The 12,453-nt window shown below is 36.6% G+C and overlaps 2 protein-coding genes across 2 annotated transcripts; both read left to right on the top strand.

Moving 5' to 3' along the window:
- Positions 1-1,417: 1,417 nt before the first annotated feature.
- Positions 1,418-1,816, top strand: LOC103450352 (E3 ubiquitin-protein ligase ATL23-like). The gene has a single exon (XM_008389688.4). It carries the CDS (start codon positions 1,418-1,420, stop codon positions 1,814-1,816), a length of 399 nt encoding a protein of 132 aa, XP_008387910.1.
- A 4,820-nt stretch (positions 1,817-6,636) lies between these two features.
- LOC103450351 (probable nucleoredoxin 2) lies at positions 6,637-11,698 on the top strand. The gene is made up of 3 exons (XM_008389687.4): positions 6,637-7,290; positions 10,295-10,789; positions 10,947-11,698. Exons 1-3 carry the CDS (start codon positions 7,114-7,116, stop codon positions 11,583-11,585), a joined length of 1,311 nt encoding a protein of 436 aa, XP_008387909.1. The 5' UTR covers positions 6,637-7,113; the 3' UTR covers positions 11,586-11,698.
- Positions 11,699-12,453: the final 755 nt, after the last annotated feature.

Genomic DNA, 12,453 nt, shown 5'->3' with positions numbered 1-12,453 from the left:
TTTTGTGATGTCAATAAACAAAGCGCGCCAATTGATGTGTCGCTGCATTCGCTACTCTATCAACATAATGCCCTTAAAGAAGTTTTTCCTGGACAGCCAATTATCACCCAGTCCCTTAGTTTTGAAACCATCACCAACTTGCCAGCGACTCCATTATAGAATCACACACCTCGCCTCTCCAATACTACGCTGGAATATTTTTGTTTACCATCCTCAAGTGACGGTGGTGTCACCACCTTAATTATAAATGTTGGATAAGTTTAAATTTCGAGATTTGTATAGTGAATAACTAGCAACAAATATATCTTGATCTATGTCTCTTTTCGGCCACATATTAGGATCTCAACCTCGATAATAAGAGAGAGGATCATCGCCATATCCTCTTTGTGAGGATCTCGATGATCCTCCAATCACATTCGTGCATCGTGCGTCAGTTTTCGTCAGGTACTGTTTATATTCAATTTTAAATAAAAAATTTACAATGATTTCTAAATACACAATGTACGATAAACGAATGTAATTTGAAATCTTAACAAAAAGGATCCGACGAGAATCATCACTCTGTTAATAAAAAGAGGAAACTACAATTTCCAAATTGAAGGAAATTGCCCACAAGTTGTGGGCCACAATGCATCAACACCATCAGCCACGACGACACCACACCTCACAATTTCTTTCTCCCTCGAGACCCGTCACCCACCACGGCACCATCACTCTCTCTGCCGCACCCAAGAAGTTGGGATATGTGCGAAGTCGATTTCAGACCCAAAATTTGCTCTTAATCTTGGACTGCCGACGGTGACTGAATGCGATTAGTGGAAGGGGTTGTGGTTGGGCTTGTGGGTGGGAGGAGGAGAGAGACTGTAAAGTTTAGTGTTGTTGTGTTGGAGAACTAATTTGAAAAGAATAAATCAACAAAGAAAATATTAATTTATTAACTGATGTGACATGTACAAATTAGTTACCGCATGAGATGACATGATTTGACGGTTCAAATTAGTTGTCTCCCGCATTATTCAATCAACAATAGCTGTACCAAGATATTGCGCTTTTACTTGCGGAATAAGAAACGCGTGAACAGAGGGGGAAAAACCTGTATACGAAATGAATAATCTCCTTCCAAATATAAACCGCTGCGGACCAAATAACCGACCCACGTCAACATTGCCTAGTCACACTGTAAACCACCCAGCCAGGCACCACCTCACTTTCCTAGTTTCCATCTCCCCAAGCCATGCTATTTATTTCTCATTTTTCCATAACTTATTGTTTCGTCTTTCAAGAAAAACCCTACTTTCCGCTACGTTTTGCTGCACACAACAACATCACTCCTCACTTGACCAACTTCTCCACCAGCCACCCTAAAAAAACCCTAGGTCTGCTATAGAACTCAAATTTTCTGGTCCACTGTCTCGAAATGCTGGTTTCGGTGTTTTTGGCGATCTTTGTGCCGTGCGTGGGGATGAGCGTGGTGTTCGTAGTGTACGTCTGTCTGTTATGGTACGCTACGAACAACCAAGCCGCCAACGTTGGGCTACCTGTCAAGCAGATTTCCGAGAATGGATTGTCGGCGTCAGAACTCGACAAGCTGCCTAAAATTACGGGGAAAGAGGTGATGGCGGAGAGGAGGGAGTGCGCGGTGTGTCTGGACGATATCGAGGGAGAGCAACCGGCGCGGGTGGTTCCCGGTTGTAACCACGCCTTCCATCTGCTGTGCGCCGATACCTGGCTTTCGAAACACTCGTTTTGTCCGGTTTGTCGGGCCAAACTCCACCCGGTTGTTCAGTCTCTCGATTCGTCTGAAAATCAGTGCTGATTAAGAAACAAACGAAAATATTGCAGAGAAAAAGCAAAAGCTAGCTGTGCTTTTGTTTCCACCGTGGGTTGGTGATTAGCTGTCCATTAAGACTGATTAGCATTCGAATCCATTGGCATTCATTCATGGTACCTATCACTTTTGATTCGAAACATCAACCATTTTTGCTACTGTATTTTCAAAAAATTTGATATTAGCAATTAGTTTATTATTGTTATTGTTTCGGGTCGAAATTATTATTTTCTGAGTTGTATTGATATCGGTGCAATCTCCATGTATGATCAAATATTTCTTGCAAGCAGCACGAGCAGTAATTTGAACTCTACAGAAGGTAACTGGAACTTAGGGCCTCGTTTGGTGGGCTAGATGTGATAGGTTGTGATCAATTAAATGTTACTCGAGTCTATTTTATTTGTTGTGTCAAAATATAAAATAAACATGACTGGAAACAATTGGTTATGAATTCACAATAAACTATAGTTATAATAAATAAAAAAAGATATTTGTCTGTTCTAATCAATGTAACTTCGTTCAATTCTATATTTCTGACGATGCTGGTGAAGTTTTAAGTTACCAACATTTAAGAAAGCGTGAACGCTTGGAAAAGCATAAATTGTGAATATGGTTTAAATGGTAGGGAGCACAAGCAGGTCGGGTCACCTGGGTCGCATGATTGAGCTCCCCAGTAAAGTTTAGCTGACTAGTGGTGGACATCCTGGCAGAGGGGCGTTGGGCCACGTCGTGGCGAAATTTGACTTGCCTTGGAATGAAAGGGGAGCAAGTGGGCCTCCTGGTTGGTGGATTGAGATTGACCATCTGAAACCCCGAAACCGAAGTGCACGGGCTCATGAAAAGCTTGCAGTTTTAGTTTTAGGAGCCCACGGGTTTCGTATTTTATGTGCGTGTGAAATTTTAATTCCTTATTTCGAAAGAAAAAAACTATTGAACTTGATTCAGGGTTCCCACCTGAAAGTTGAAATTCCTTCCAAAAAATGGTTTAGATTCATTGATTGCAAACCTAATCAGTGTATCGCCAGCTGTAACAATAAATCACAGGATTGCCACGTCGCATGCCTTGTATTGCAAATGCCAAACAGAAAAGGAAAGGCGAGTAGACGGTAGAAATAATTTCTTACACAAATTTGCAACTATGAGATATAGATGGGAAATGATAAAGAGAACTCTTTTAAAAATGAAAATTTTCATGAATTCTGCGTCAATTCCCGTATCAATATTATAAAATATTGTGTTGTCAATTTCTGTATCAATATTATAAAATATTGTGTTCTCAATTTCTGTATCAATATTTTAAAATATTGTGTAAAAAAAAAATGAGGTAACAAAAATTTCCATTAACATTTCCCTAGATACAATGAAAGAAGGGGGGGGGGGGGGATGGGGACTGTTAACCTCCGAAATCATTGGATTTACATATTAAAAAAAAATTGCGTAAGGCTATTTTGTTTTTCCAAATGAAAACTGTAGAAGTTTTATAGGAAAATTTTGCAAATGTGGTCATACCTACATTTATAATCGTTAAGGTGAATATGTTTGTTGTAGTGCATAGTATCAATGCTCCTACCTGCATCTTAAATTAGATTTAAATAGATAGGGCTCATATAAAGTAGGGGTGGGTTCGAAAACAAAAAATAATGGAGTTGAACACCAAATCGAAAAAAAAAAAAAACCGAACTAAACTCAAACCAAATCGTTAAAACCGAAATGAAGAAAAAAAAAAGAAAAAATAAACTGAAAGAAAATCCGAACTAAAAAAATTGAAGTAATTTCTGTTTGATTTATAGTTTGGCAAAAAACCGAACACACCCCAAAGTAAAGGAAAATTCGAAATAGGGGTCGGTATTTCAAGAATTTCGATCCAAACCTTAAATTGATATGGGCTTGGGTTTACCTTGAAAGTGACTGATTGAAAATTCTAGTTTAGCCCAAGCTTTCATTTTAGACTGTACAACCTAAAGCCTAACGAAACATGAGAGTCAGCACGTGAAACACAACCAAGTCGGCACGTGAAACACAAAGTATGATGTGCACCAAAATTCTAACAATCGATTGCGCGGAGTGACTGTTTTGTTCACACTTCACATAGTCAAAATTTTTGCCGTCTCATATTATTGTTATGATATTTTATTATAATGTTAACATGAAAATTAACATTAATTGTAAACTACCAAAAAGTACATATAAAGCTTCACTTTTGAGATTTTCTTTAACATTTCTCTGGTTATATATGAGTTTTTATTAATAAAAAATAAAATTAAAATACCCAATCAAAACCTACTATGTTTGTTGAAACGAAGATTAAGAAGATAGAGGCAGATTCTCTGCCCTCTCATTTTCTGTGCCATTCCCTGCCCTCTTGTTTTGTATGATCACGGTTAAGCCACTTCAATATTTTATATTATTTTTTATAGATATAAGAAGATAAAAATAAATAATAATATAAAATATTGACGTGATTTAACTGTAATCATACAAATAAAAAAACACGAAAAATGTGAGTGCAGAAAATCTGCATCCTAAGAAGATTACCAAAATTTATGCACTTGTCAGCAGCTAGCGACGACCCATGTGATTCAACCTTGGGTCGTGGGCCCCCACGCGAACAACTTTGCCAAAGTCTTTGGAAAAGGGTTCCTCTTCGGATGTTTTCTCTTAAATTCATCAAATCATCTAATTTGAATCTTTAAAATTTGATCCAACAGTTAAAGTGATTATAATTTTTTTAAAAATTACTGTTTATAATTGTTAAATTAAATTTAGAAGGTCTGAATTTATTGATGGAAAAGATTCGAAGAAGATACATTTCCAAGTCTTTAAATTTGAAAAACAGAAAAAAGAACAGGCGTGGGGCCGAAACACTCAACGTGTTTCTTCTATGATCACACGATCCCTGCAATCGCTGGCTTGCAGTTCACGAACTCTGATCTAGTTTAAGATTAGACCATCACTTTTGGCTTTCTCTTCCTCGGACGGTACTACGACAGGTGGCCTCAATGTCCGGAAGATAGCTTCCGGTGGGACCCGGTTCGATGGTTTCTATAACATAACTAATTGACCCAAGAAGGAGAATTAATTACATAAACCGCAAAATTTTTAGTTGCAACATGGTGTGTATTTTGAGGTTATTTGTTTGCTCACGAGATCTGTTAGGTTAGAAGAGGGACAGACGTGAGGAGGGAGAGCTAATCACGACAAAACTTTAACCGAGTTGTACTTAAGTTTCTCCCCTACATGTGACCCCAAAAAAAAAAAAGTTTTCTCCCGTACACGAGATGAGTTATCTCAAGAAAAAATCAAATCAATAATATGATATGTATGCTTTTGTGGTATTTCAAATCAGTAACGTAATATTATTCGTATTTTAACTTTATTAATATGTTAGTATTTTGTGTTTATATCGGTGTACGTGAGGGCTTGTTCATTAAGGTTTGCAAGTTTTTTGTTTTGTAGATATAAAAACGGGGTGAAAAATGCACCCGACATATTATTTTATGAAAATAAACTCAGAAAACGAAAAGTGCAGAAAATAATATTTAGCCTAAGTTCTGTAGAACATCAAATTGATGTTTCCTCTGTGTATCAAGAACAATTTTTAAATAATAGAAAATTAAAGATACATTAAAAAAAAGTTAAGTTAAGATTAACATCAAATAAAATCATATTTACCATCACCGTCTTCGCCATTGCCACCATCACAATCACCACATTATCCACAATTTCACCATTATCACCACCTCCTCTCACCATCACCCTCACCACCACAGCCACCACCATCTCTAACATATCATCATTGCCACAACCCACACTACCGCCACCATTTCAGCATGACCACCACCACCTGGACTTCCGCCATAGTCACCTTGGCCATCACCACCTCAACCGTCTCACTATTGTAGCTACCACCATTGCCACCACCCCCATCACCACATTCTCCACCTTGTTACCCTCACCATGGACACTACCACCTCCACCATATCCGCCACCATCATCCCTATCGCTCAACCTCCATTTTCACAACCATCATATGCCACCATTGCAGCAGTTGCCACTGCTACTACCACCACCACCACTTCTCCACCAATTGCCTCTATCCTGCTATTTTAACTACTCATATTGTCACCACTATTATCACGCTTCAACCACTATTGCTACCAACATCACTCTCGTCTCAATCACCATCCCTACCTCATCGCCAATTGCTTCCAAACACAAATTTATATTATTATTTGATATTTGGTACTATTCGCATTTTCAATGTTTTCATTCAAAAAAATTGTTCTTGAATTAAAATACAAGACGTGTTTTCAAATCTGCAAAAATTCCGTTATCATTTTTGTTTTACAAAACAGTTTTAAATTATTTTATAAAACGTTACTAGATGGACCCTAACTAGTAAATTAGCATAGAAAACTAAAATAACCAACAACCGTTGATAAACTTGCTTTAGTTGAAAGAGAAAATAATGCAGCTCGTACGTACGAACATGAATGAAGGGGACAACATTTTCCAGGAAAAAGCATGAATATTAAAGTTCATTAAAGGGGGAATGGAAAGAAGTAGCGACGGACACGTGTCTCTCTGTTGGTTTGGCTTTCAGAGAAGGATTATCTTTCTTTCTAATCTCTTCTCCTATTTGAACGATCACAGTTAAACCATGTTAACATCTTATATTAATTTTTTTATAAAAATAATAAGATAAAAAATAATATGTGAAAGGAGTAGAGAAAAAAGATGAGAATAGAAAGAAAGAAAATCCTACACCTCATCTTTCACAAATTAAAAAACCATCCATTCAAAAGTCCACACGGACCTGGCCTCCTTTGCCTTGTTGCCAAATGCCAAGTGCCAATCCCTTACCCGTTGCCGTGATTATGTAGAATTCCTAGCATAATATCCACTAGACTTGTGTCACCTTCTGGTTGGCTAGGGTTGACCTTTCACAGTATCGACAGAATAAAAGTTGGATCTTTTGGGTGAATGATGCGGTGATTGGAGAAGCAGTTGTTTTGCATAAGCACTTGAGAAGTAGGAAATCAGAGTCTCTAGACTAGGGGTGGGGTTGGGTTGGGGGCAGATTTCATATGAATAAATGATGGGGGGTGTGGGGCTTAATTAGTGTTGGATGTAATGATGTGGTGGGAATGAGATTATTTGGAATGTAATATAAGGAGTTGGAGTGGAGGCTATTATTTTTGATTGAATTTTTGGACCCTCTACAGTATTCTCTTTCCCTTTTGTCTTCAATTAATATTTGTGTCTTGGCAGAGAAAGATATCGATATGAAGGAGGAGATGAAAGTGAAGATCAGTCATGGTTATGAAGCTGCAAGCAACGGTGGTGGGAGTGGGGGTGGGGGTGGGGGTGGTGCTGCCGCCGACACCGTCTCGAGCTCAAGAGTTTCATCGCTCCTGGCCTCCCAAGATCATGACTACCTTCTTACTCCGACTGGAAACCAGGTCTCTCTCTCTCTCTCTCTCTCTCTCTCTCTCTCAGAGTATATTAAGTTTTCTTTTCCTTTTAATATAAAAACATCTGACTGAAAACAGTTTTCTTTCATGGGATAAAAATCCAAAGATATAGGAACTTGAAACGAATATTTTTGTCGAAATTTTTATGCAGTCCGATTTAATAATTCTGAGATGGATCTGAGATATGTACTCCCTCTCAAAAACATAAAATATGACTAAAAAAACCAGCTGCTTATCTTCCCGTGAAATCCTTGAACATGTCTGAAGTATATATAATCTTAGATCTAATGGAGGTCCCTATGTTATTTTTTTCCCACGAAAGATCGATATAATTTTATCTAGAAAATAAAAGTATAGTATCAAAGTAGGAACACATAGTCACAGGCATTAATGGATTATGCTACTATATATAAGACTACACAGCAAGGATTGATGATCATCTACTCTATTTATGCTCAGAACAACATAGTAGAACCAAATCCCTAATAGAAAAATCTTCGTCCCCTAACACACCAAAACGATGATAGAACAACATACTCTTCTTTGATTCAAAGGAAGGGAGGCCTCGGTATTTATATGGCTACACGTACAAGTACGGAACTAGCTAGTTTAGAAGGAGAAAGATTATTTCCCCTCCTTTTCTCTCACTTCTTACCTCATTTTTTATTTGAACAGTTACGGTTAAGATACGTCAACATTTTCTTACAATTGTGTTGTTCTTTGAGGATATTTACAAGTCTCGTGAGGATTAGAAAATGGCAAGATTCAACAATATAAGAACGAGTTTTGAATGTTACAATTCTAAAGTTGTGTGCTTATTCTTATGATAAATTTTTTTTATTTTGTTTGAGTTCAATTTTAGATGTATTCTGAGTTTATGTGTTATGCATATAATAATAATACACGTACGCGTGCGAGGAGTTGTTTTTGGTTAACTATTTCATGCAAGAGTGCATAAATTACGTAAACCTTTTCTTACAATTCATGCTGAGGGAAACGAACGTGTACGTAAATGCATGCTATGCCGATGATCTATAGAACAAGTAAGAGGGAATTTTACAGTATTTGACTAATTTTATGAATTATTATGATTATTTATATGAGGACTTATACGAGGTTCTTGGTCGTCCACTCTCCTTTTTGATAGATCAAACATTTGAGTACAAGGAAATTCGTTTTAAATTAAAGAATTTAATTGTGAAGGCAAAAACATTGAAGCCTGATCAAAAAAGCAAATTGAGGAATTTCACCATAAAATCAAGTGATAAGGTAAAGGGTATCGAATATTTTATAAGTATTTGTACCGTTTGATCTTTCATTGATGTAGTACTTTATTTTGACATTCTCACACTTAGCTCAAAGACATTTTATGTGCTTAATTATCAGTACTTTTGTTAAGTAGTTTTATTAACAAAGAAGATTTGAACTCCTGATCTCAAACTTATTTATATCCATCACTCTTATCTACCCTCACCATTATAGTAACCTCAGTAATTTATTCTCTTCAATATTTTTTTTTTTTTAACAAAAGATATTTACACTAGGGAAATAGATGAATTTAGCTTTACAATAAACTAGTAATAGTATGGTTCAAATATATCTTTGATAAAAATTTAACTTAAAATTTCTTATTTATAAATGAAGAAAAATGTCATTAAATTAGAATACTAAATGACTATTATCCGAAGGTTAAAGAAACCTTTTTATTAGTGATGAATTTAACCAAACCAGAGCAGAAAGCCAGAAAATTTAACTGTGACGTTACTTGTCTCGAGATGAACATGGTAAGTTGGTGTCACGATCGAGATGGACCACCACCACACATTGTTAGTTGTCTATAGAGAACCACTCTAGAAGGGCATGTGGCACTCTAATGTCAACTTCGTCCCACAGAAACGTTATTGGTATTACACGCGGTCCATTGGCATCCATGCACCTGTATTCATTTTTGGTAAAACGTCGCCTTCAAGCTTTACTAGATTCGAGCCTCTAGGCTGAAATATCTGGGGAAACTGGCGAATCTTATCTCAATCCCCACTGTTAAAGTGATGATCTGTCGCCCTTGTCGGAATTATTCAGGCGGTCCATCCTTGCTCCAATTGATGCTTCTAGTTCTTTGGCAACGAGCAGTTTGGATAAGTATTTGGGGGTGGAATTATGGAAATAACAAAGAACTTGTCTTTTATATGAAAAGGTTTTAATCAATATTCTTATTCTTCCATGCAAGATCTAAAATATCAGTAGTTCAAAAACACGGAAATTTTGATGGAAATATCGGGATATTATTGATATCGATAAAAATTGAATAAAAAATACGAAAATTGTAAGCAAAACTTGGAAATTTTTATTGAAATTTTTTAGGATGTTTATTTAGTCAATTATCTATAAGTTTATCACAAAAAATTGGAAGGAAATGTATTGCATGATGGATTTAACTGATTTAAGTTGATTATATAGTGAGCTGACAAACATTGTGACTAGAAAATATGTAGTAATTAATTAAAGAAGTTTAGACACACCATAATCATTTATATATAATGAATTATTACAATATTTTACACTTTATACATTGCATAGTAAGATACATGAGTGACTTAGTACCACATAAAGTTCCTATCAAGGTCTAAAATATCGATGATACCGGAAATATCGGTAGTTCAAAAACACGAAAATTTCGATGAAAATATCGGGATAATATCAATATTTTAGACATTGCATGTAGTTTAGTATTTTAATGGATAGAGTATTTAGTTTTTATTCATGCGCTTTGAGTTTGAAATTCTTTTTTTTTTTATGGTAAATTTACAAATAAAAAGAAGTATAACCGTACTCTTTGGACTACTAATGCTCCGTTATGTACTTTATAGTTGATGACTTCATGAATTCCGGTTTATAAGGAAAGGGTTTGTAAATCAAAGAAAAGTTAATTATAATCGATCAACGGTGTTTAATTCAGTTTGTTGTTTGTTTTGTTTTTGTTTTAATATTGCAGGTAAAAGTTTCTGATCTTGAAGGGAAGATAATAGGCCTATACTTCTCAGCCAATTGGTACCCGCCATGCTGGAACTTCAACCAAGTCCTAGTTGGCATCTACGAGCAGCTGAAGAACAGTGGGACTAACTTCGAGATTGTGTACGTGTCATCCGACGAAGACTCTGACGCCTTCAACATCTACCATGCATGCATGCCGTGGCTGGCGATTCCTTTCTCTGACTTGGACACCAAGAAAGCCTTGAACCGTAAGTTTGACGTGGAAAGTATTCCCAGCTTGGTCATTTTGCAACCTAATGATAACAAGGACGAGGCTACGTTGCATGATGGAGTTGAAATTATCTATCGCTATGGGGTCGAAGCCTTTCCTTTCACAAAACAAAAGTTGGAAGAATTGCAAGATGAGGACAGAGCAAGGCATGAGAACCAAACTCTGACCAATTTACTAACAAATCATGATAGAGATTATCTTTTGGGTCACCCCACGCCTAAACAGGTAAAATTTTAGAATCTTGCTGACACTGTTATACAGTGTGTCGATATTAATCAATGTACCAATCTATTACGGGATATATTTTTTAGAATATGTCAGACGTGATGCACAGAAAATTCCTACACTATAACATAAACGCATACCTCTGTTTTGAATGCAGGTATCTGTTGCTTCATTAAGAGGCAAAACCATTGGACTCTACTTCTCAGCTCAATGGTGTCGTCCATGCGTTAATTTCACTCCCAAGTTGATCTCCATCTATGAAAAAATCAAGGAGAAAATGCTAGTAGATGATCACGACGGAGAAGACTTCGAGATAGTACTTGTGTCAAGTGATCGTGACCAAACATCGTTCGACTCCTACTTCAACACCATGCCATGGCTAGCGTTGCCTTTTGGGGATCCAAACATCAAAGAACTTGTCAAGCATTTTGACGTCAAAGGTATCCCTTGTTTGGTAATTTTAGGGCCTGATGGTAAAACTGTGACCCAGCAGGGTAGAAATCTTATAAATTTATACAAAGAAAATGCGTATCCCTTCACGGATGCCAAACTGGAGTTGCTGGAGAAGAAAATGGATGAAGAGGCTAAGAACCTCCCTCGATCGGTGTACCACGGTGGGCATCGCCACGAGCTGAATTTGGTGTCGGAGGGCAATGGAGGAGGACCCTTCATATGTTGTGATTGTGAAGAACAAGGATGTGGTTGGGCGTACCAGTGTCTTGAATGTGGATATGAGGTGCACCCTAAGTGCGTGACTGCTACCACACCCAATAGCAATAGCAATAGCAATAGGTGATTCATTTGAGCTTATTAATGTAACTAAACTTGTGCTGTATTATATAAGTTGTGGTCTCGTTTCTTGACGACGGTTTGGGGCTGACAATAATTAAATTCCCTTTTTAATCATTATGTTTAATGTTGTTCTTATTTGTCAAGTAATTTGGACTTCACCGTCAGTTATTATTATTAGCAGCTTATGGATCCTCAAGATTTACTGGCGATTATGTGGTGTAAGAGATTTATGAATCCATAATTATAAACAAAATTATTAGCAATACCCTCTAAATCGAGATCAAATCTTCTACATCCAAAATATGTGTGATCTCTCTATGGTCCTAATAAGTGTTTGATGCATATTAAATTTATGACAACAAAACTAAGAAAAGTTAAGATAATAAATACGTGTCAGTCACTTATTGAGGTCACAGAGAGACTGCACCTATTTGTGGTGCAGAAGATTTGGTATCCTCTAGACCACAGGTCGTGTTTCACATTACGTTGTTTCATCTTTCTATTTTGTAATGAGTAATGCTAGGTAGAATAAATTTGCAAATTAAATGATGTATCATATATAAGAAATCAACACATTAATCAACACTTAACTAATAATTCAATCATCAACATTCATGACATTTAGTCTACACATTTAGTTTCTCTAGCATTATTCTTTATAATTGGTCCACCTATACTCTTATTTTGTGCCATTATTCTCCGTGGCGTTAGTTCTACCAATTACTTGTAAGTTTCAATTCTCTTTTAAATTTTCCCTAACACAATTATCATAATTTCACGTATTTACTAATTTATTATGCACGTAAGATCTTCTTGACAAATATGCACCTTAATGCCACTCATGTGCATTAAACGTGAGAGGAGATAGAGGC

This window comes from Malus domestica, chromosome 15 (genome assembly GCF_042453785.1).
Source record: "Malus domestica chromosome 15, GDT2T_hap1".
In the NCBI taxonomy this organism is placed as follows: domain Eukaryota; kingdom Viridiplantae; phylum Streptophyta; class Magnoliopsida; order Rosales; family Rosaceae; genus Malus; species Malus domestica.
Note: the sequence above shows the minus strand (reverse complement) of the source record. Positions and strands in the feature narration are given on the sequence as shown.

Bases quoted from the DNA above. Each gene is read 5' to 3' on its own strand.
- LOC103450352 (XM_008389688.4), top strand. From the start codon at position 1,418: ATGCTGGTTTCGGTGTTTTTGGCGATCTTTGTGCCGTGCGTGGGGATG.
- LOC103450351 (XM_008389687.4), top strand. From the start codon at position 7,114: ATGAAGGAGGAGATGAAAGTGAAGATCAGTCATGGTTATGAAGCTGCA. The intron at 7,291-10,294 runs GTCTCTCTCTCT...TTAATATTGCAG, and splicing joins TTACTCCGACTGGAAACCAG to GTAAAAGTTTCTGATCTTGA. The intron at 10,790-10,946 runs GTAAAATTTTAG...TTTTGAATGCAG, and splicing joins GTCACCCCACGCCTAAACAG to GTATCTGTTGCTTCATTAAG.